At 37.1% G+C, this 26,356-nt stretch overlaps 1 protein-coding gene across 2 annotated transcripts in view; it reads left to right on the top strand.

Moving 5' to 3' along the window:
- Positions 1–26,356, top strand: part of LOC149775135 (putative ATP-dependent RNA helicase DHX37) — an 87,780-nt gene that overhangs the window by 42,453 nt on the left and 18,971 nt on the right. For both annotated transcript variants that reach the window (XM_089943016.1, XM_089943015.1), the window contains exons 17-22: positions 450–543; positions 1,444–1,509; positions 3,877–3,955; positions 10,625–10,809; positions 18,977–19,039; positions 20,617–20,773. In XM_089943016.1, coding sequence (XP_089799142.1) covers positions 450–543; positions 1,444–1,509; positions 3,877–3,955; positions 10,625–10,809; positions 18,977–19,039; positions 20,617–20,773 — 644 coding nt within the window. The remainder of the gene's footprint in view (positions 1–449; positions 544–1,443; positions 1,510–3,876; positions 3,956–10,624; positions 10,810–18,976; positions 19,040–20,616; positions 20,774–26,356) is intronic.

The raw sequence follows: 26,356 nt of genomic DNA, 5'->3' as shown, positions 1-26,356 counted from the left end.
AGTTAGACTTGCATGCCAGTATATACAGGACTTTGAATGCCATGTCACATTGTGATGTTTAGTGTCCATATGATAAATACTGTGATTACAATTTTTATTTTTATTGTTAGCAAATTTGTTGATAGGCCTTGGTCCTATTCACTGTCTGTATAGATGGATTACTTTTTGGGGGTCATTCAGTTTGTGGCTTAAAGTTTATTATAACTCAGGCACTGTTAAATTTGGCCAGGAGTCCATGAAGTTTATCTGCCGATCACATTCATGATTGGCAATCCCAGATGTATGTAATACTCGTATATAATTTTTGAGTGAATGATTATTTTCCACTGTCAGTCTTTATTATTGTTTGGTTGCAAGTCTTAACTTCTATAATATCTTCTCCATATCCTTTTTTTGCTACATTGTCTATTTTTTTTAGATCACTTTATAATTTTGTATTTTTATTATAGGTTGTACTCGTCTGCTGTGTTCAATGACTTTGAAAAGTTCTCTCCAGCTGAAATCACCAGGCGTCCTGTAGATGACCTTGTGCTGCAGATGAAGGTCAGAACTTTTTTTACTGCATCTCTTTTTGTTTAGCCTTGCTTTTTGGAATCCCTGGATCTTAAACAGTTTTTTTAGCATACTGGGATCTTAAAACTTTTTTAGCATCCCTAGATCTTAAGCAAATTTTCTTGCAAAATTGGGAACTATTTCAGTGTTGTTGAGTATGGATGGGATTTTGTAGAAGCCGAGTTCATTTGACCAGTAATATTATTCAGATTTTGAATCTCTTTAATAATATGCTGGTACTGCAGTTGCAAAGCATAAATGTAAACTTAAGGGTCCCAGCTAAGATCCTGCCATTCGACTTGATTGGGTTTACTTTTGGCGTGTCGTAAATATCTGCTTGGTTTGTTTTCAGAAAAACATCAAACACTTCTTTAAGGAAGATTATGACAGATATGCATTTAGAGAAATGCTTTATTTTTCTTGATTTGTTATGGTCTTCAGAGTTGAAAAAGAAATAAATTTTGTATCATTGTTGACACATTTCCGAAAGAAAATTTTTTTTCACATTTTTACAGGTATTTGAATTCAGTTGGGGAAATGTGGGGGTCATAAGAAATGGTCTTGTAAAGACACTAAATCTTTATCTTGCCATAGACAGAAATAAAATGGAATCTAAACAAATATGTATGCATGTAAACTGACCTATCTGTAAAGAGGGTGTGCAGTACAGCCCATGTACAAGATAAACAGAACAAAAATATTTTCCAAAAGGATACAAAATAGTGCTCTGAAATTGTTCACCTTATTTGCTTGCCATTTTTAAGATCATTTAATGAAAAGTTATATTTTCTGGATTAAACAAAATGTTTATAATGAATATTTTTTTTTTTTTAAAAATATCTAGAAGTCGAATATCTGATTATTGCTTCAGAGTATAAATATTTTTTGTAGGACATGAATATTGACAAGGTGGTTAACTTTCCATACCCTACTGCCCCAGACGTGGAGCAAATTGAGGTAAGTGTGCTTAGAAATATCTAATTTTACTGAGATCGGCTCTCATGCAAAGTGGGTTTTTTATTTGTTCATGCAGGTATGATTATATTTGTCAATCATTTCAGTCTGATCGTGATAATACAGTTATGCAAGGTTAATTAGTCATAGACTGGAAGAGCATCTGGGATGGTTTGTTGTCTGTTTCTTGTTGGTCCCAAATGAAAATGGGGCTAATCTGATGTACAATATGGCCACTATAGTGGTCATCTTGAAGATCTTCTTATCGCTTCTTCTGAGTAGATAGAAATGCCATGGGATTTTCACTAGAAGACTTATTATGCTGGTCCTGAATGAAAACCATGATGATGACCAATATGGTCATCACTACAGCTATTTTGAAAATCTTGTTATATCTACTCCTCCTGAACGGCTGGACATATGAACATTGGGTTGTCACTAAAAAACTTAGCATGATGTCTAGTTGGCTCTAAATAAAAATGGTGTCAATCTGTTATCCAATATGGCCATTTTGAAAATCTTGATTGATGATTGTTTCATAACTCATGGGCATCCTCAAAAAAAGTTTAGTGGTGGATATGTCATGACACATTTATATGTTGATATTTCAACGTAGAACAGAATGATTGTGTTTACAGTTTTATCCTCGTACACAGACATGGTAAAGCCTGCAAAACTTTGAACAGTGTCAGTGTGATAGTCATGTTTTTATATTATTATTCCACATATATAGATAGCAGTAGGTCAGGGAACCATGCTACTGAATACCTCATATTTCATTATAAGTACACATTACTTTACAGGGAATAATGTTTAACACTATTACTTAGTAATATATTCTAATCTTAAACCCAATATGGAATTTAATGTTGGCTTCTTTAGAGAGAGGGGCCCCGAGTGGCCAAGTGGTCTAAAGCGCTCACCATTCCGGATCACTGCCATCTCACCTATGTCTGTGTGGGTTCGAGTCCAAGGATCGGCTAGTGTGGGTATGTGGGAAAGCCTGCCAGTAGCTTCTCGTGGGTTGGTGGTTCTTCCCTGGGTTTTCCATGGTTCTTCCTCCTCCAGTTATACTGGCTGCCATGTATGGCCTATCTTGTGCTGAAAAATGGCATTAAACCCTTGAAAAACAACAACAATCTTTCGAGAGACAGAGAATGCAAAAGAAAAAAGAAAGTATTTTTTAAAATTATAACCATTTTCTAGATATACAAATACATACACTCATACAATTAAACACATACACATACATGTGTACCCACACAAATATATATTTAAAAGAAACTATTTTACATTTAGATATTATTTAAGGAATCAAAAATTCATATTTTCCTTTTTTGGTTTCCTTTCTCCCTTCTCTTAAACATTTGCTAATATTCTGTTACAACTCTATGATCTTGAACTAAGTAACAGAAAATAGAAAGTGAAAACTTAAAAGTAGGTTACAGTATGGTAAATTAAATCCTTATTAGTCCTGAAAGTTCTATTTCAAGTCCAAAAGTATCAAGTATTCCAAATGAGTTCCACTGGTAATCCAAATTAAGTTAACACTATTGTGCTGATGTGTCAGTACTCTTGTTGTATCACAACGATATAATCCAAAATGGTTTTAAATGAATTCACAGTATTTCCAATACAGCTACTAAATCTGAGTACTTTGTAATTCCAAATTAAAATGCTGCTACTCTGACATCCAGAATGGAGCAATCCACAGGAGCAATCTTGAAAAGCTTGTTACCCCTCTTGAATAGATATCAACATGCGGTTTCCACCAATAGACTTCTTATGATACCTGGTTCTTAAATGAAAATTGTGCCACTCATGCCTGCATGATGACTGTCTTGAAACTCTTGCTGTCACCACTCCCCATTAAGGGATGGTATATTGACATGAAGTTTTCACTAGCAGACTTGTAATGATGTCTACTTGATTCTAACAGAAAATGGTGCCATGTTGATGACCAATATGTGCACCACAGCAGCTAATTTGAAAATCTTATTAGTTAAGAATATCAGAGTTGGTTACAGCACTCAGCAGTTAAAAGGAAGAAATGGTCTTATCTTGAATTTTGGGAAATTCATTTTGCCAAGTAGTGTGTCAGTCCTTTGGAGGGATATATAAAAGTGTCATAAATTTATGCCTGAAGAACATTCAAGTGAAATTATCACAACTTCAGATGCCACAGTCCACATCTCTTGCATAATTTACTGGCAGTTCATGGTCAACATTGTTTGTTCTGCTAATGATGTCATGCAAATAATGTAAACATGTTGCATAACCCTCATGTGTAAGCTCTAATGTTTCTATGTTCACTGTTCATAGTTGGGTGCATCCAATACAACTATAAATAGGTTATATTATTTTTTTTAGGCAGCAGAACGACTGCTTGTGTCACTGGGTGCTCTTTCAGCACCAGAGAAGATACAGAGGTTCAGAGACCTAAAAAAAGGTGAGAGTAATTGTAGCTTAGTGAAAAACATCTTCAGGAGCAATATTTTTTAGATATCATTTGGCAACATCTCCATTTCTTTCTTTGGAAAGCATGTTTTCATAATAATGGTTTACCTTTAATAAATCTATTCAGATACATTTTTCCAAATGGTGGTTTAAAGAGACGTTTTTCCAAATGGTGGTTTCCAAAATTCCTGTGAGTCAGATCTTCATAAATGTTGTGTCATGATTGACTCGGGTGACTCCAGGTGAGAATAAACTGAAGTGAAATCCTGATGAAATTATTCAGAAAAATAATGGAAAGGAAAATTTTATCAAATTGTTCTTTGATACATTGACAAAATGTTGGCAAATACATGTAGGTATGCAAGCAGGTTGGTAAGTAGATTTGTGCTGTAGTGCTGCAGTACTTACCTGGGATGGAATCAGAATGGAAATCTGGGAATTGGTTATTGGAAGTTTTCAATCATCAATAGATGATTGTTTAGTTTCATGTAATTTCATTTTCATTTTATCTTCTTTCCCAGTTTTTCCAGACCATGAATTGCAGCATTTGGCTTATTAGCCAGCTACCTCATGAATTCAGCCCTACTAAAAGACAAAAAATGTCTTTTTCTATTTCATGTAGACAAAAAGCAATAACTCTTGTGCATTATCTCCCCTTGCCACTGTCAGGCGTCACTAGTTTTTAGCTTCGCTGCTGTACTGATAACATTGTACATTTTATCTCTGACAAATCAAGCCATTCTAGAGTTCAAATTGGACTATCCAACTTTTCATTTTGGCTTTATTGTGTGGGACAATCTTTCTCCTGCAGGTTGTATACATTAAATTTATAGTTTCTGCCAAATTAGAGTGACTTTTTCATTTTTAATGTCTTTGTGTATTTAAGACCATGGTACACCATGTTATGGTTGACTTCATGTTGTCATTTTCAGGATGGCTCAGCACTATTTTTACTTGCTCCGTTAGTAATGGAGATGTTTTAGCAAGATAATAACATGTCAGTTATGTATATACAAGAGTATCTCATCTATGACATCCTGTCTGTGTAAGAGGAAGTCTCGGCTACAGTATTGGTGAGTTAGCAAGGGACATAATTGCTGATCTATGCTTTGTTTTCTCTTCTTGTATTGGGTCAGGAGAAATGTCAACTAAATGCCTGAAATGCAAAGTTCAAAGGGAAGGAAAGATGGAATAACTCGAGGAAGACAGCCTTGACATTCTTAGTATACATTGTTATGTATATTTGATTTAATTTATATTTGATTTGATTTCATTGTTTGTTTGTTAGTTTTAAATTTCTTTTATATTTTTTTAATTCCATTACATGCTAATGTAATGTAATTTTATTTACTGGATTTGATATTTTCCAGAAATTCAGTTCAGTTTTTCAAAAACCTAATATTAGAACTTTGTATCTAAAAGCTGACCTAGTTCCTGACCTTATTTCATGATTGGAAGTAAAGAACTTTTTAAAAATTTTTTATTCTTTTGTAGTGTGGGATTTATAGAGTAAAATTGGGGGCCCTGAGTGGCCGATTGGTCTAAAGCGCTCTTCGTTATGGATCACTGCCATCTCACCTCTGTCTGTGGCGGTTCAAGTCTAAGGTTCAGCCAATGTGGGCATGTGAGAAAGCTTGCCAGTAGCTTCTCATGGGTTGGTGGTTCTTTCTGGGGTTTTCCCGGGTTCATCCTCCACCATTAATACTGGCCGCCATGTATAGCCTATCATGTGCTGAAAAATGGCATTAAACCCCACATCATCAACAAAAATAGAGTAACATTGAGGCTGTACTGGGAGTACGTAACTTTAGATATGTAAATAGCTTCTACATTGTTCTCGAAACATGTAGCAATTATTTCGAAATTCTGGTTTTACTGGAGTGTTGACCCTTATCCGGCATCTGTTTGCACAGTAGCCAGATTTAATAATGATGTTTTGAGAAATAATTTCAGTTGGGCTATAAACCATTGACACTTAAAGGTGTTTTGTTGTGACCAGTTTGATTTGAAATTCTGTTTTATGGAAATATTAATTCCTTTTCCGGAAATATTTAAGTGCTGATACAGAATTCTTGGACAAAGACACTTATTGAAATTTTATTCGGAATTCAAAACTGGAATATTATTTTCTGTGGTTCAACAAGAAACTCTTGACACATCAGGACAATACTGACCACAGCATAAGTCATTGTCCTCCATCTTGGATTATTTATCAGGATTCCAACTCAGATTCATTTAGGACTTTTTATTTCTAGGACTTCAAATTTTTAATTCTTGGATTATTTTTGGATTTGATTCGTAAACCATGTGTTCCTTTTCTCATTTTTACCTTGTGTTTCTAGGGAAATAAATTATTTGTTAAATTTTACAAAGCTTGTAGGGGCCCCGAGTGGCCAAGTGGTCTAAAGCACTGTCCGTCACGGATCACTGCCATCTCACCTCTGTCTGCGTGGATTCGAGTCTCGGGCTCGGCAAATGTGGATATGTGAGAAAGCTTGCCGGTAGCTTCTCGTGGGTCGGTGGTTCTTTCCGGGGTTTTCCCGGTTCTTCCTCCACCATTAATACTGGCCGCCATGTATAGCCTATCTTGTGCTGAAAAATGGCGTTAAACCCTATAACAACAACAATAACAACAACAACAAAGCTTGTTGTCTTCACTCTTTTCTTGTTACTGTTTTAAAGAGCCTAAAACGTAACAACATCCAAAGGCAACTTAAAGTTCATTGCTGGCAATTCCAACTCATAGGGTGAGTGTTCTCTTAATTTTAGGCAGCCCATTGGTTTCCTCATATGTCAGAGCATGGTTTTCGGGTCTGTAAGTCTGGATGCTTGGGGTTTGTATTGATCCATTTGATTCATTTTATGATACAGCCTTGCCATCACTGGCCATCCAGCTGTCCAGGATGGATTACCTTTTGAGAAAACAGCCAATTCCATGCCATCTGCGAAATAACCTTAATACTACAGAGATTTCAGTGAGAAATATGTCCATTCAGCCAGGAACTTCGACAAGCTGGCACCAGTGATAGCCATCCAACTGTCTCAACTCAAGGAACTGCCCTTCCAACTTACTGTTCAACCCACAGAGGTGTTTTGAAACAATGACACCTGCCACTGCCAATTGATGACAAACAGACTTGTGACAAGGGATCTTTTCAGCCAAATGTGTAATATAGATCCAAGCCCAAGTCTAACCAAGCTAGGAGGCAGCCATACAAAGGTGGCAAGAAACCAAGTTTCTCTGCCTTCAGTCCTCCTAACTCTAGACATTTACCTACCCTACCCTCCACCTGTGGAACAGCCTCCTTCTTCAGTTTCAGACTGACTGAATCTCTCTATTCCCTCTGACCCATTGAATGATCCAGTTCATTTTGGAGGGGCTTTGGATTTAATTTATCATACCCTCTTCTCTTTTGTCCTCCTCTCTCCTCTTCATGGATGTACCATTAAATTGGGAGAAGGTGCCTTTCTACAGCTGAAGATAAGGTCACTGATAGAAAAACAGGAGTTGGAGATTGTGCAAAGACCACAATAGCTGGGACTTTATTCCATTTAGAATGCAAACAGCCAATCATAGACTTGAGTCACCTCAACCAGTTAATTTCTCCACCAAAATTCAAGATGGAGACAGCTAGATTAATCCATCTCTCCATCCATTGGGATGAGTATGTCCTCAGTCTCGATCTGACCAACACATGTTTTCATGTCTCTATCCACCCCATGTAACGGGAATTTCTCCATTTTTCTTACCACGACATGGTTTAACAGTTTAAAGTCCTTCCCTCTGGCTTCAACATCATCTCTTGTTCTTTTTACCAGGGTTATAGATTGTGTCATCACACTGTTCCAATTGACTTTATCTTTAATGATGACAGTGCATCTGACAACATTTCCCAGAAACATATGGTAAGTTCTATTTTACTCCAAGACAGAAATGATTTTCTCACTTTTAGATCATCTAAGCTTTCTAGTGAACTGGGAAAAGTCCAGCCTCGGTTTATCCCAGCTTTTTGTTCATCTGGATATGGAGTTTATCGCCAACCTGAAGCTTGGTATAGCTTCCTCGTGTTCACGTAATCAGGATTGACAAACTCTTGAGTCTGTTTACAACAGGACTAGGATTTCAGCAAGAGAGTTCTTGCAACTCCTCGGATTATTCATTGTGGCAGTGGACTTGATCCTGCTCGACTGTCTTTTTTGTGCCCCTTGCTGCTAGCAAAATGGTGCCCTTTTTCAAGTCCCATCGATGAAACAGTCATGATCATGCCTGAGATGCAGTCATTCCTGTGTCATTGGTGAAACCCAGGTTGGATGACTGCCGGAGAAGTCCCAAGCGGAAATAACAGTATGTACTGATGCCAATACATATGGTTGGGGTGACCACGTGTTGTTGGACTTTACTAATATTAGTGGGTGCCAGGCTAGTGACCTCTACACATCAACTTTGTATACATTAATACTATCATCTGTTCTTTTCACTTCTGGCAGGATTGACTTTCAAGCAAAATATTTATCTGACAACTCTGTGGTGACATATCTCCTCATGTGGGCAACATATCAAATGACCTGTCTGCTCTGATTCGACAGTTTCTACACTGGTGCAACAAATTTCATATCAACAAACAAGTCAGACATATTCCCAGTAGACTCAAAGTATTTGCCGACACTCTACCCAGGAAAGGTCTCTCCATCAATCGGTCTTCACTTGCATCTGCGCAGTCTGGGGCTGTCCAATGATTGATCTTTTTACATGATGGTGGAATCATCAGTTGCCCACCTTTGTCTCCAGTCACAGACCCAGAATTGCTCTGTCAATCATTTGGAAGAAGTTGTGGGCATTTACCTACTCTCCCAAAAATAATCCAGTAGTTATGGGGTCAGACATGCATGATGATTCTGATAGCCCTCTCAGATGGGACAAGTTCTGGGTTACTAATCTACTCAATCTAGCAATAGAGCTGCCCAGTAAAATTCCAGCTAACCCGAATCTTCTCAAGCAGCCACCATCTTCTTCATGCTTGGCTCAAAATTTTATCCAGCCAACAAGACAAACAATTTACACCTTCATTTGTAGAGAGACTCTTGAGAGCAAGAAGGCCCTCTGGCATGTTTTCAGGTGCATCCCTCTGAGGGATTCAATCCCTCGACTAGTAGATTTTTTTCCCTATGGCTCTTTGAAGAGAAACAGTTGGCCCTAATTACTACCAATGGCTGTTGCCCCATGATATCAGATATATGGTAGACATGATATCAGATATGATAAAGATCTATCACATCTTTTAGCCAATTTTTATCTCAACCAACAAGACTCCTTCACTGTGTTTCCAAAATAGGGCTCAGTTTGAGCTTTTAGCCCACACTTTTCTGAAGTTACTATCACACAAAACATATTTCCTGATAGCTTTAGCTTCAGCATGCAGGGTGAATGAGCTAAATGCACCTCCATCAACCCAAACTAGCTTCAGTCCAGATTTGATGGATCTGTGTCTTGACACAATCAGGCTTCATACCCAAAAATGCTGTCAGTAATCAAAGAGTCATCATTGTACAAATCTCTTTTTTAGAAAGGCCAAGAACAGCAGTTATTCAGGGTTCTGTTTGTGAGTTATAATACATGCTGTTGACTCGAGTTTTTATCCTGGAGATTTAGCTTTGCAGTGGCAAACCTTGAATCAGAAAAGTCTGGTGTAGCCCAGAAGACCACCAGACCCAATTTAAACAATTAACACAACCTATCATCTTTTCTGAATTTGTCTGGGCATGAAGATTTCAATAATCTTACTAACCATATGATGGGGTCACAGATTAAGTGACCCTAGGCTGTGTTGCCTATGTAATTAGGAGAATGAGTTATCATTTTTGCATGGGAGCCCAGCCATCATTCCCAAGGAGCATTTCCTCCTCCTATTATGTATTCTAAAAATAATGTGATTGGGGAACACATTTGAAGGAGAAAGAAAATTTTAAATTAAAAATAGGCTTCTCCAAGAATACTGACACAATCACATAACTTAAAAACCCTCTCAACCACCCAACCATGTTAGCATCCTCATTAGTATATTGCTCAGCTAAAAACTAGCGACATGTGGCAGTGGAGATGGGAGGTAATAGGCAAGAGTTATTGCCCTTTGTTATATATGAGACAGAAAAAGTTGATTTTCATCTGTTAGTAGGACTGGATTCGCAGGGCAATATTCCTTACATAATGTGATTGGGCAAGTATTCTAGGAGAAACATAATATACCTAAATATTTGCTTTCTCTGAAAAAGCTTACCCACTCAAATTACTAGTACACCTTCCAACATTGTCCTCCAAATTTTAGCATCATTACTGATCTATCACTTAGCTTAAAATATTAAAATAATGTGACTTATTGGGGGTTGGGCAAAGGGGCAGGAATAGGTACAAATTTCTTTCAATTGTATGGTGCATAGACATGAAAGATGAAAATTGATGTCTTTCTGGAATTGCTGGATTTGAAAGGTAATGAAGTTTATGTCACTATCTTTGGTGCGGTCAGATATTTATTTTCAGAAAAAATTTACAAAACAAATGCTTTCTATAATAGCCGCTTGGTGAGTAGATGTTTGTAGTATTTGCCTGACAGAGTGAGTGGATTCTTGAGTTTTTCAACATCTTCTTTGTTAATATCTCTTTCAGGTTTCCTTCACAAGATTACAACTTTGGGTCACGCTATGGCTTGTTTCCCAGTTTCTCCTCGATATGCTAAGATGCTGGCACTGGGTCATCAACATGACTTGCTGCCCTATGTTGTCGCCATTGTGTCTGCTCTGTCAGTCCAAGAAATTTTTGTGGAAAACTTCAAATCGTCAGAGGAGAACGAGGTAATGATAAATAATGAAAGTTACATGCTGCTATAAGACAGCAAACTGTTGTACCATTTCTGAATACATTACAAGAATTGTATACCTTTTAACCACAATGCAACCAACCAGTCAGTGCAGTTCAGTGAGAGAGTTTCCAAATTCAAATTTAGATTTAAAGCTGTGAGAATGACATAAAAGTTTTTGCTTTGAGCTCATGACCAGATATTTTTTATGCACACACTATATATAATGTCATACTTAAATTCTTGAAACCTTATGAGTACTAGACAATTATTGTATAAGTAGGTCGTTTTGACCTATATTTTATATCTCACAAGTTTTTGGTTACAATTTTTGTTTTAAGTGGGTTTTTTCAAGCACTTTTCATGCTAGAATCATCAAAGAAAATGATTGAAAGCATGTTTATTAGTGTCACACCCATGCCACAATAGAACGTCATGGTGACCAACATTTCATATCTGACTGGCTTAGTTTAAGTTGTTGCATTTAGTTCATAACCAGTTAGGGTTTTTTCCACTCTGTTATTCCGACAGTCCTTATAATTGATGAGGGGTACATCTTGACGAGTATTACATCCTCATTACAAAAGTATGTTACTGTGACCCAAATTTCATTCTTCATATACTTGGATTCAGTCTCAAGCACTGTTCTTGTTAGAACCATTATACTAGATGATTGTATGCAACTCTATTAGTACAACATCCTGTCAACAAAAGAAGGTCATTGTAATGTATATTTCAGATTTTACTGGCTTAATTTTGTTTAGCTCATGACCACAGTGTGTTTATCTGCTGCATAATTCATTATATCTAGAATCAGGAAACTTGGTGAGAGGATACATCTTGAGTACTATTCTCATTTTAAAAGTAGGTCACTCTGATCCCGTTTCACAATTCACCATGCTGAAATGGTCTCTGTGACCTACATTTCTCATTTACTGTAAGTTTTGCATTTAGGTAATGGCAGCATGGGGTTTTGGAATGCTATGTTACATGCTATACTGTCCAGAATTGTGAAATGTCAGTGAGGGAATATATCTTGATGACCACTATTCCCTTTTTTCAGGAATAGGTAATTGTGGCCCATATTTTGTGCTTCACTGAATTGGTTTAAATTTTGTGTTTGGTCTTCATTTCTCAGGCAGTGTTCATCTCTGTTAAATATCACATCCTTGACAACAGACCGTTCCAGTGGCCTAGTGATTTGAGCATCCACCTCAGATGGGGGAGGTTGTGGGTTTGATCTCCAGCCAAGTCATACCAAAGACTTTAAAAAATGGTACTAACAGCTGCCTCGCTTGGCGCTCAGCATTAAGAGGTTAGTGTTAGACTGGTCGGCCTGGTGTCAGGATAATGTGACTGGGTGGGACATCATGCTACATGTCTGCGGCATGATGCCCTAGTGCTAGACAAATATAAACTGCCACATTGCAGACATCTTAGCAATATGACTGAAGAATTGTTAAAGCTACATTAAAAATCCAAATCACATCACATAACACCTTGACAGCAAAAGAAGTTAATATGTTTGCATTTTGCTCATGACATGAGTTTTTAAGCATCTTATTTGTTTACTATTGGTAAGTTACAGATCCTTATTTAAATAGAGGTCTCTATGACCTATGCTTCAGTGACATTTATGAAATTTTGTTAAAAGTTAATTTAACCATAAACCTACTCATGCCTGTGGCTCTTATCCAGGAATGGATGGACATTGGTAATAGCTTCTGAAACAGATTTTAAGAGGTTCATTTTTTTTTCCAATAAAATTTTTGTATTAATCTTTGGTGTTTGTCAAATCATTATAATGCCTCTGCTTTTATATCATAGAGAAAAGTAGGTAACTGTGACTCATATTTCATGCTTTTTTTTGTTGTTGTTTCATATCCATTATGCCCAATTTACAGTAGGTAGGTAGGTGGGTGGCATGGCTTGAAACTGATGGTAGCAAGCTAGCATTTTGTTAGCTACAGTTTTGAAACGTCATGGAAAAATAAATCCTTTTTAACTAGAAGTTTGTTATTTATATTTTTTATTCAGAATATGAAATACGATAATGTTCATTATTTGGTTTCTCCCTCAAATACATTCCCCAGTCATATCCTTGAGAATCCAGTCCTACTAACAGACACAAAAAAATCTTTTTCTACCTCATGTTGTCATTTACGAGTTAGCATGACCTTGACTATTTTCACTTGTTCCATTAGTAACGGTTTTAGTGAGTTAATAACATCCTGCATTGCTAATTTATGCTTTGTTTTCCTTTGTGTCATTTGAGTAGAAAGGTTAAAGGGCAATAATTCTTGCCCATTACCTCCACTTGCCACCACCAGATGTCACAAGTGTTTAGCATCACTGCTGTTGGTTGGTTGGTTGGTTTGGGGTTTAACGCCATATTTCAGCACACGATAGGCTATGCATGGCGGCCAGTATTAATGGTGGAGGAAGAATCCAGGAAGAACCACCAACCCACGAGAAGCTACTGGCGAGCATTCTCACATACCCACGTTAGCCGAATCCTAGACTCGAACCCACGCAGACAGAGGTGAAATGGCAGTCAGGGATCGTCCTGGGCTTCGCCAATGTCGCAAATTGCGATTTTTTTTCCTTATTGGCGACAAAAATATCCCACCTGGCGATTTTTTTGGCGACATACTTTTTGGTTATTTAATTTGTACATACAATCATGGATTTGGACTGAATAAATTTAAAGCCAGAATGAAAGGAAGCCACAAACTTGACTAAGCAATGCATTGGAATCAATCTGTTACACAAACGATCCTTTGTTCTTATTGACAACCCTATCTTTACAGTGCATTGTTATGTCATAATCTGCTTATGCTGACATCTGGGCTGAGTACTACTGTATGCTGCGATACAGTCAATCATGCTACCGCACTATACCTACAACTGACCGACTTCTGAAGACTCGAATAGAACAGATACAATTAATTGTATGGCTAATCCTTCTGTTTTTTTTTTTTATATACATATACCAATACAGTAGTTTTGCTGAACCTTCATAGAAAACTGATAACCTTTGAAGTACCGACTACTGTGTATAAATACAAAGCAAATGGAAAAAATCTCAAATCACAATTACATCTGTCGCCAGTGCAGCATTTTACTCATTGATCTTTTCCTTTTGCCATCAGTCCCGTGTTACGGCTACAGAGACTTAAACTCCGCAACAAGAAATAGCAAAAAAAAAACAAAAAAAAAACCAGTTTTGCATAATTAATAATAATTATTTATTTCTCAAAATACAGGAGTGAAAGAATCCCTAAATTGGGTGTGAATTTACGCTTATATATACGGTCCAATATTGCCAGGAGTTGACTCGTGTAAGTTTCATTCGTGGGAATGGAGATCCTATTTTTCTTGTCGAGAAAATTTATACAGCATTCAGTGATCATTCTTGGGATTTAGGAAGCAATTCCCTACAAGCTTTGTGAAGCTAGCCATAAAAAGGGGGGGGGGGGCTGCTGAGAGACTACTGGTGTCACCTGCCAGCACTGAGGACTGTGAACGTGGATTCAGTAAGATGAACCTCATAAAAACTGACATCAGAAATAAGCTCTGCATCTCATCTCTCGAGAATTTAATGAGAATCAGCATGTACAGATGTGAAAAATTAGACTTTGAAACTGCATTCAACAAGTGGGCAGCCCTAAAATGGCGACGGATCTTCATGTAACACTTTGTAACATTTTGTTAATGCTTGTTGTAATTAAAGTAGTAACTAATCCATCTTTTGTAATTTTCATTGCCTGTTACATTAATAGACTAAATTAACACTTGGAAAAATGTACACTACTTTTTTTGGCGACACTTTTTGAAAATTGGCGACAAAATATTGAGGTTGGCGATTTTTTTGGCGACAGCTTTTTAAAAGCCAGGACCATCCCTGGCAGTGATCCGTAACGGAGAGCGCTTTAGACCACTCAGCCACATGGGGCCCCGTCACTGCTGTATGGATAACAATGTACATTGTACCTCCAACAATTAAAGCCATTTTAGTATTCAAATTGGACCATCCAACTTTCATTTTGGATTTATTGTGTGGGACAGTCATTCTCCTGCAGGTTGTATGCATTATTTTTAGAATTTCTGCCAAATTTGAGCAACTTTGTCCCTTTATGAACTTCGTCTATTTAAGACCACATTATAGTTGACCTCATGTTGTCATTTATGAGTTTGCGTGACCTTGACTATTTTCACTTGTTCCATTAGTAACGGTCTTAGCGAGTTAATAACATCCTGCATTCCTAATTTATGCTTTGTTTTCCCTTGTGTTGTTTGAGTAGGAAGGTCAAATAAATAAACAAAGTACATAAGATGAAAACAGTCTATAAAGCATTGATACAACACTATTTTTTATTACTCCATTAGTAATGGAGAATATATAGTTAGTAACTTCATGAATTACCAATTTGTGCTTTGTTGTCTCTACATAGGTTTTTTGTCAGCAGAAATAACTAAATGCTACAAATGCAACTTCAGAGGTTGGAAGTCTACCATGACTCTTGTTTTTATGTACTAAGTGTATATCATCTGTGACATGCATAATGTGTAATACGTGATCAGAGCAACTCTAGGCTGTAGTACTAGCTAGTTAGTAACTCTACGCTGTAGTACTAGCTAGTTAGTAACTCTAGGCTGTAGTACTAGCTTGTTAGTAACTTGCTGAATTGCTAGTTTATGTTTTGTTTTCAGAAGATTGTCTACTAAATGCATGAAATGCAAACTTCAAATCAGTAGTGCATTAAGCATCAAAGGAAAGGAAAGACAGAAAAAGTCGAGGAAGACAACCTAAAGTTCATCGTTGGTGATTCTGACTCATCGGGGGAGTGTCCTCCAATTTTAGGCAGCTGTTGCCTTGTGGAATATGAATCAGAGAAAGGCAGCTCAGGAACTGCCCCTCTAAATGATTGTTCAACCCACACAGGATTTGGAACCACTCAGGCCCCCGCCAGTGCAAAGGGATATTAAGCGGCATCAAGACAAGGGATCTTTCCAGTAAAATTCTCACCAACACGTCTTTTCACATCCCTATCTACCCCGCATCATGGGAATTCCTCAGTTTTCCTCTCCTTTGGTCTCTACATCAGCCCTTGGGTTTTACCAAGGTTATGGATTGTGTCATCACCCTGTTACGATCGACATCATCTACAACAACAGCAGTGTACATGGACAGCATCCTCCAGAAACACACAGTAAATTTGATTCTGCTCCAAGGCAGGAACTATCTCCTTTTTTTTTTACATTATCTAGGCTTTCCAGTGAACTGGGAAAAGTCTGACCTTGTCCATCCCAGAATTTTGTCCATCTGGGTATGGAGTTTTTAACCAACCTGAATCTGGTGTGCTTAATCGGAAATGTCAAAATCATCAAGTCTTTTTCCAGCAGGACTTGGATTTCAGCAACTCCTGCAATTATTCAGTGCAACAGTGGATGTTATCCCACTCAGTCATCTCATTCCTGCATCAGTGACCAAGCCCAGGTTGGATGACCATGGTAATCTTCCTGTAAAAGCCTCAAGCAGAAATAATGATGCCAGTACATAGAGTTGGAGTGCCCACCTGTTACCGGTCTTCACTACCATCACCGTCACATGGGAGCATTGGAGATTCCTCTAAACATCAACATTCTAGAAATGAAGGCTGCCATCAGCGCCTTCATTTCTGGAAATATCGACAATCAGGCAAAACGGTCCTTATTATGCCTGACAGCTCTGTGGTGGTGACCTATTTCCTCAAACCAGCTGGCACCAAATCACCAAACCTATGCATTCTGATTTGGAATTTTCCATGACAATCTCCATATCAGCATACAAATCAGGCATGTTCCCTGCAGGCTTAATGTCTTGGCCGACACTCTGTCTAGGAGAGGTCAAGTCCTTCACATGGAATGGTCTCTCCATCAGCTGGTCTTCACTCAGATCTGCAGTCTTTGGGGGTATCCCATGATGCAATGAGGTGGAATCCCAAGTTACCCAACTTATCTCCCGAGTCTTAGATCCAGAAGCTGGGACTGTGGAAGTACTGTCAGGAAGGGTTGTGGGCATTTGCATACTCTCCAACGGTCCTGATACCAAAAATGATCCAGAAGTTATGGGGTCAGAAATGCAAGATGATTCTGATAGGCCCTCTCAGATTGGACAAGTCCTGGGTTACTGATCTGCTCGGTCAAGGGATAGATCTACACAGGAAGATTCTTGTCAAACTGAATCTTATCAAACAGTCATGGTCATATGTGTTGCATCCCTGTCCAGACCCTGTTATTCTGCATGCTGAGATCTTATCAGGGCAGCCCTGTGGGACAAACAATTTAAACGTTCAATTCTGGAGAAAACCACAAGAGCAGGCTTTCAACTCAGAAGGCTTACAAGGGATAGTGGCATGTTTCAGGGACTGGTGTCATACCAGTATTATCATCTATCTGAATGCCTCAGTCACTGAACTGGCTGACTTTTTTCTCTGGCTCTTTGAGGAGAAACAGTTGGTCCCAATTACTATCAAAGGCTACCACTCCTTGATACTGGACACATTTTGGCATTATGGTAGACATGGAATTGGGCATGATAAAGACCTATTGGCTCATTGAGCCTATTTTGATCGCATTTGACCAAGTTCTCTTAATCTGTTTCCAAAATGGAATCTGTCTTGGGTTTTGACATTGCACAATTGGAATAAATTTGAGCCTCTAGCCCACATTTCACTAAATCTAAAGTTATAATCTTACAAGACACGTTTCCTGATATTGTTAGCTTCTGTATGCAAGGTAAGCAAGTTACATGCCCTTTCCATTAACCTGAACTATCTTCAGGTTGGATGATTCAGTGGTCCTCTTGACACAACCAGGCTTTGTTGCCAAAACTAGTTTACCATCCATGGGTAGCCAAAGATTCTTCATTTGGTCATTTTCTTTCATAGAGCAGCAGCCATACAAGATCCTGTTTGTGCACTCAAGCACTACCTGAAACGTACAGAGACAAGCCATGGGACATGTAAATGCCTCTTCCTTCTGGTGAAAGTGTGGAAACTGTATATCACCCCACAAGCCCTTGCTTCATGACTGAAATGGATTATACATTCGGTGTACTTTGAGGTCTCAAAAGATCATAGTCACCAAATGAAGATTACAGCTAATGAGATGCGAGTATTGTGTTCAAACATAATGTTTTTGATCAGAGATATCATAGAAGCTGTTGGCTGGCATGCATAGTCAACCTTAAGTTTTTTTCTCAGCAGTTTAGCTTTGCAGAGGCAAACCTTGAATCTGGTAGGTCTGGTGGTGGCAGCACAGACAGCCACCAGACCCAAGTTAAACAACAAAGCTTATCAGCTTCACTGGATTCAGCAGTAAAATTCTGTAGGTAAGAAGATTGCAGTATTTATATTCTTAACTGTATGTAAGGGTCACTCATCAAGTGACCCTAGACTGTGTTGCTTATGTCATTTGGAGAGTGGGTTATCATTTGCTTGGGAAATCAGCCATCATTTGCATAATTTGATTGTGTAAGTATTTTTGGAGAAACATAATTTACTGAAAAATTTACTTCACTGTATGTCAGAACAGTACAGGTAATACAGTGTGCATTGGACATTACAAATCTGAAAATGCTGCAGAACAATGGAAACCAGATAAAAGCTATGTAAAAGTGAGCAATATAATCATTTATTACACTCTGGTTTTATAGTTGCTTCCTTCAAAAAGTTTTGTGATCTTTACTTCCTCACAGAATTAAAATAATTTTCTTCCATGGAACTATAGATTGTTTAGCACTGAGAGGTTTAACAATTGATTCTATTTTCTCATAATCAAGTATTTTTCCATCTAATTAATTTTTTATTTTCAAAGATGATTTCTTTAATAATTATCTTTGCTTTTGATGCAAAATATTTTTTTACAGTTGTTAGACAATTGTTTACAAGTATTCAAAAATAAATAAAAATGTATTATTTACTTTTTCTGTACATTTCTTTGATATTAATGATTTTCTTGATTTTAATATTTACTTTTGCAATGATGAAACATTGGCCAAAATGGGAGTTTATATTCATAAAATGTTTAAACACATTCCTGCTGGGAGTGGACTAGGAATTAAATGTGATGTTGCTCAAGTTTGCTTGTCATATAAATAAAAATAATCTTTTTTTCAGAAAGAGGAGTTCACAAAAAAGCTGGAACACATGAAAGCAGTCAAGAGACTATGGGCAGGAGCAGTAAGTTAAATTGTATTCTCTGTGCTCGCTTGCCAATCTGGGACTGTTGATAACAAGAACAATCAGATTGCATTCACTTGTTTGCCAGTCTGGGACTTGATGACAAGAATAATTAGATTGCATTCACTAGTTTGCAAGTCTGGGACTTGATGAAAAGAATAATTAGACTGAATTCACTAGTTTGCCAGTCTGGGACTTGATGAAAAGAATAATTAGACTGGATTCACTAGTTTGCAAGTCTGGGACTTGATGAAAAGAACAATTAGATTGCATTCATTTCCTTGTCAGTCTGGGGCTGTTTATGACAAGAATAATTAGATTGCATTCACTAGGTTGCCAGTCTGGACTTGATGAAAAGAACAATTAGATTGCATTCATTTCCTTGCCAGTCTGGGGCTGTTTATGACAAGAATAATTAGATTGCATTCACTAGTTTGCCAGTCTGGACTTGATGACAAGAACAATCAGATTGCATTCATTTGCTTGCCAGTCTGAGACTGTTTATGACATTACAGTGGTTCTGTTTATGTTGCCATGTATCTCAATATTGGTAACTATTAAAAATGATCATGCACATTTTTATTTGATTTATGAATATTATAAGAATCTAACTGCAAAAATGTTATTTTCATTACATTGTTCTTAATTTTTATGTATTAAAACCTTATTCTTCATTTCTGTTCAAAACTCAGAACAGTTTTTAGCAAGGTGTGTATTTTTATATTCTGTTCTTAATTAGGAGTAAAGAACAACCTTGCTCCTTCCAGCACAGAATTTATGTTTTTTATATGCAAAAAACATTACTGTCTAAAATATTTGAAGATTCAAAATCTGTTTTTGCTTGTCAATCTATCTTGATCAGTACTTGGGAATTTCGTATCATTTTATTTTGGAGTATTCACCTATGGATGCTATTTAGAATTTGGTATCATTTTGTTGTGGAGTATTCACCCATGTATGCAGTGTGGAATTTGGTATCATTTTATTGTGGAGTATTCACCTATGGATGCAATTTAGAATTTGGTATCATTTTATTGTAGAGTATTCACCCATGGATGCAATTTAGAATTTGGTATCATTTTATTGTAGAGTATTCACCCATGGATGCAATTTAGAATTTGGTATCATTTTATTGTGGAGTATTCACCCATGGATGCAATTTAGAATTTGGTATCATTTTATTGTAGAGTATTCACCCATGGATGCAATTTAGAATTTGGTATCATTTTATTGTGGAGTATTCACCCATGGATGCAATTTAGAATTTGGTATCATTTTATTGCGGAGTATTCACCCATGGATGCAATTTAGAATCAAATCGAATGAGTTAATAAAGCACCTTGGAATATATTTATTTAAACAACTGCCTTCACTGATAACTGTGTATGTTTAAATGGAACAATCCATAACTTTCATATTAAAGATTTTATATTGTCTGCAGGTTTCTAAACCATGTATTTTTATTTCTATTGATTGTCAGCAATCACATAATCCATGAAAATTGTTCCTTCTTGAAAAACAGTAAATTTATAATGTGTGAAATTAATTAATACTATGTTTGGTTGTGGTTAATTCAGGGTCATTCATTATTGCTTGGGGATCTGATGGTGCTGTTGAAGACAGTTGGAGCCTGTGAATATGAGGGCTGTACACCAAAATTCTGTCAGAAATATGGAGTAAGGATGAAAGCCATGAAGGAAGTTAGGAAGTTGCGAGCCCAGCTGACTAATGCAGGTGAGATTAAATATTTGTAACAGGCTTTAATCTGAATCCCAGGTTTTAATCCAAATCCCAGGCTTTAATCTGAAAACTTAATCCATACATAAATATTTCTAAATATCATTTGATTACAAATTTGATTTACAAATGAGACTGCAGGTTTGAAATTGATGTATGTCATAATATTTTAAAATAAAATCCCATGAACCAACTTTATCAATATAGAAATAAAGCTCTATTAAGCAATCCCTTGGGTGTTTTGGAGAAAGCCTGTCTTCGTTTCTGACAGATTTGACTGTTATAAATATCATATGTACTCAATTCTAAATCTGCTCCAACTACAGACTGCATAGACCAGAACTGCCATGGCATTATGAACCTGTAGGTCTGGGTCTGTACAGTTTGTTAGGAATAATATGCAGAACAATCATCATACACCCAGATCTGCTAGTGTATTATGCTGAGTTATTGTTGTTTTTCTTTTGCTGTTGGAGTTAACTTGTACTGCTTTTACTTTGTGAAACGTGGAATTCTTGTTTGGTTTCAAAGACTTGGATGGTAGCTGATTGATTTTCAAGGATTTTATCATTCAAACATCACAGATAAAGAGAGACCACTGTGATGGCCAAGTGGTTTGAGTGTTCACCTCAGATGTGTGAGGTCATGGGTTCGAATCCCAGCTGAGTCATACCAGAGACTTATAAAAATGGTACCAACAGCTGCCTCACTAGGTGCTCTGCATTAAGAGGTAAGTGTTAATACTTGTCGGCCTGGTGTCAGGATAATGTGACATTGTGGGACATCATGCTTTATGTCTGCGGCATGATGCCTCATGGTAGACATCACTATAAACTGCCACACTGCAGACATCATAGCGATATGACTGAAAAATTGTTAAAGCTACATTAAAAATCCAAAATACACGCTGACAGATAAAGAGATACTTCCAGTGTACACAAGTGTGCAAATTATGCAAAACTTCCACTTGCATATGAACTCTTACAAAGTAATTAAAAGTTGCACATATAAAAATGCACTCAGTGTAGTATAAAATTTGTATCTGTTAAAATAAACTTAATAAAGAAGAAGCTAAAAAGGAAGCATACTTATCTGATCTTTTTCAAAGGATGCAGACATAATACAAAAATATATACTTGGAAATCCAGAGGAATTTTTATAACAAAAAAATGTGTACTTGAGTTGTTCTGCGTTTGATGCACTTTCTTCATATTTGCACATGCACAGACCTTAAGTCCCTGTTATGGCTGGGCAGAAAATTGAAGTGATGGATGAAGAGGATCTTCTCCCCAAATGGAGGACGATAGTTTTAAAGCAATGTCAGATGCCAAGGTAGATGAAAAGAAAGAAAAGAACACAGTTTAATGCAAAGTTTTAGAAATCTTGGCTGTTACAATGCATATAGTTACAGAACAACACAAAGATATGTTGTGTAATATTTGCAGAATTGTGGGGGAAAATAACCATTTTCACATCAGGAAACAGAGTTTACATTTTAGGATGTCAACTCTTGAGAAACACACCAACACACCAGATCACATGCATAGATATTAATTAGACCATACCTTTGAACTGTGGAAAATTCTTCAAAACAGCAATAAAGAAGAATAATTTCCTGCCTTGTTAAAACTAGCTGAGCTAGCTATTCATATTCCCATTCAAAATAGTAGATTGTGAAAGGGTTTATAGTACCAAATAACTGTGGCAGGATTCTTAGTACAGAATATGTTTTTTGATACCCCTTCAGATGGCAGACTGAAAGGGGTTAATAACATAGAACAATATTTATATACAGACAAGGAACAGGTTAAACTCATGATCAGTTTATACATTAATGCCTTTACTCCTAGAGCAGAAGTTTACACATTAATGCTTATACACCTAGAGCAGGAGTTTATACATTAATGCTTATACACCTAGAGCAGGAGTTTACGCATTAATGCCTTTACCCCTAGAGCAGGAGTTTATACATTAATGCTGATACACCTAGAGCAGGAGTTTACACATTAATGCCTTTACACCTAGAGCAGGAGTTTATACATTAATGCTTATACACCTAGAGCAGGAGTTTACGCATTAATGCCTTTACCCCTAGAGCAGGAGTTTATACATTAATGCTTATACACCTAGAGCAGGAGTTTACACATTAATGCTTATACACCTAGAGCAGGAGTTTACACATTAATGCTTATACACCTAGAGCAGGAGTTTACACATTAATGCTTATACACCTAGAGCAGGAGTTTACACAATAATGCTTATACACCTAGAGCAGGAGTTTATACATTAATGCTTATACGCATAGAGCAGGAGTTTATACATTAATGCTTATACACCTAGAGCAGGAGTTTACGCATTAATGCCTTTACCCCTAGAGCAGGAGTTTATACATTAATGCTGATACACCTAGAGCAGGAGTTTACACATTAATGCCTTTACACCTAGAGCAGGAGTTTATACATTAATGCTTATACACCTAGAGCAGGAGTTTACGCATTAATGCCTTTACCCCTAGAGCAGGAGTTTATACATTAATGCTTATACACCTAGAGCAGGAGTTTACACATTAATGCTTATACACCTAGAGCAGGAGTTTACACATTAATGCTTATACACCTAGAGCAGGAGTTTACACATTAATGCTTATACACCTAGGGCAGAAGTTTATACTTTAATGCTTATGCACCTAGAGCAGGAGCTAACACATTAATGCTTATATACCTAGAGCAGGAGTTTACACATTAATGCTATACACCTAGAGCAGGAGTTTATACATTAATGCTTATACACCTAGAGCAGGAGCTAACACATTAATGTTTATATACCTAGAGCAGGAGTTTACACATTAATGCTTATACACCTAGAGCAGGAGTTTACACATTAATGCTTATACACCTAGAGCAGGAGTTTACACATTAATGCTTATACACCTTAAGCAGGAGTTTATACGTTAATGCTTATACACCTAGAGCAGAAGTTTACACATTAATGCTTATACACCTAGAGCAGGAGCTAACACATTAATGTTTATATACCTAGAGCAGGAGTTTACACATTAATGCTTATACACCTAGAGCAGGAGTTTACACATTAATGCTATACACCTAGAGCAGGAGTTTATACATTAATGCTTATACACCTAGAGCAGGAGCTAACACATTAATGTTTATATACCTAGAGCAGGAGTTTACACATTAATGCTTATACACCTAGAGCAGGAGTTTACACATTAATGCTTATACACCTAGAGCAGGAGTTTACACATTAATGCTTATACACCTAGAGCAGGAGTTTACACATTAATTCCTTTACCCCTAGAGCAGGAGTTTATATATTAATGCTTATACACCTAGAGCAGGAGTTGACACATTAATGCCTTTACCCCTAGAGCAGGAGTTTACACATTAATGCTTATACACCTAGAGCAGGAGTTTACACATTAATGCTTATACACCTTAAGCAGGAGTTTATACGTTAATGCTTATACACCTAGAGCAGAAGTTTACACATTAATGCTTATACACCTAGAGCAGGAGTTTACACATTAATGCTTATACACCTTAAGCAGGAGTTTATACGTTAATGTTTATATACCTAGAGCAGGAGTTTATACGTTAATGCTTATACACCTAGAGCAGAAGTTTATACATTAATGCTTATACACCTAGAGCAGGAGCTAACACATTAATGCTTATATACCTAGAGCAGGAGTTTACACATTAATGCTATACACCTAGAGCAGGAGTTTATACATTAATGCTTATACACCTAGAGCAGGAGCTAACACATTAATGTTTATATACATTAGAGCAGGAGTTTACACATTAATGCTTATACACCTAGAGCAGGAGTTTACACATTAATGCTTATACACCTAGAGCAGGAGTTTACACATTAATGCTTATACACCTAGAGCAGGAGTTTACACATTAATTCCTTTACCCCTAGAGCAGGAGTTTATATATTAATGCTTATACACCTAGAGCAGGAGTTGACACATTAATGCCTTTACCCCTAGAGCAGGAGTTTACACATTAATGCTTATACACCTAGAGCAGGAGTTTACACATTAATGCTTATACACCTTAAGCAGGAGTTTATACGTTAATGCTTATACACCTAGAGCAGAAGTTTACACATTAATGCTTATACACCTAGAGCAGGAGCTAACACATTAATGTTTATATACCTAGAGCAGGAGTTTACACATTAATGCTTATACACCTAGAGCAGGAGTTTACACATTAATGCTTATACACCTAGAGCAGGAGTTTACACATTAATGCTGATACACCTAGAGCAGGAGTTTACACATTAATGCTTATACACCTAGAGCAGGAGTTTACACATTAATGCTTATACACCTAGAGCAGGAGTTTACACATTAATGCTTATACACCTTAAGCAGGAGTTTATACGTTAATGCTTATACACCTAGAGCAGAAGTTTATACATTAATGCTTATACACCTAGAGCAGGAGCTAACACATTAATGCTTATATACCTAGAGCAGGAGTTTACACATTAATGCTTATACACCTAGAGCAGGAGTTTACACATTAATGCTGATACACCTAGAGCAGGAGTTTACACATTAATGCTTATACACCTAGAGCAGGAGTTTACACATTAATGCTTATACACCTAGAGCAGGAGTTTACACATTAATGCCTTTACCCCTAGAGCAGGAGTTTATACATTAATGCTGATACACCTAGAGCAGGAGTTTACACATTAATGCTTATACACCTAGAGCAGGAGTTTACACATTAATGCCTTTACCCCTAGAGCAGGAGTTTATACATTAATGCTGACGCACCTAGAGCAGGAGTTTACACATTAATGCTTATACACCTAGAGCAGGAGTTTGCACATTAATGGTGATACACCTAGAGCAGGAGTTTACACATTAATGCTTATACACCTAGAGCAGGAGTTTACACATTAATGCCTTTACACCTAGAGCAGGAGTTTACACATTAATGCCTTTACACCTAGAGCAGGAGTTTATACATTAATGCCTTTACCCCTAGAGCAAGAGTTTACACATTAATGCCATTACACCACAAGCAGGAGTTTATACATTAACACTGATGCACCTAGAGCAGGAGTTTACACATTAATGCCTTTACCCCTAGAGCAGGAGTTTACACATTAAAGCTTATACACCTAGAGCAGGAGTTTACACATTAATGCTGATACACCTAGAGCAGGAGTTTACACATTAATGCTTACACATCTAGAGCAGGAGTTTATACATTAATGCTTATACACCTAGAGCAGGAGTTTACACATTAATGCCTTTACATCTGGAGCAAGTGTTTACACATTAATGCTGATACACCACGAGCAGGAGTTTATACATTAATGCTGTTACACCTAGAGCAGGAGTTTACACATTAATGCCTTTACCCCTAGAGCAGGAGTTTACATATTGATGCCTTTACCCCTAGAGCAGGAGTTTACACATTAATGCCTTTACCCCTAGAGCAGGAGTTTATACATTAATGCTGATACACCTAGAGCAGGAGCTTACACATTAATGCCTTTACCCCTAGAGCAGGAGTTTACACATTAATG

This window comes from Sinohyriopsis cumingii, chromosome 19 (assembly GCF_028554795.1).
Source record: "Sinohyriopsis cumingii isolate HCF-2022 chromosome 19, ASM2855479v2, whole genome shotgun sequence".
Taxonomy (NCBI): Eukaryota; Metazoa; Mollusca; class Bivalvia; order Unionida; family Unionidae; genus Sinohyriopsis; species Sinohyriopsis cumingii.
Note: the sequence above shows the minus strand (reverse complement) of the source record. Positions and strands in the feature narration are given on the sequence as shown.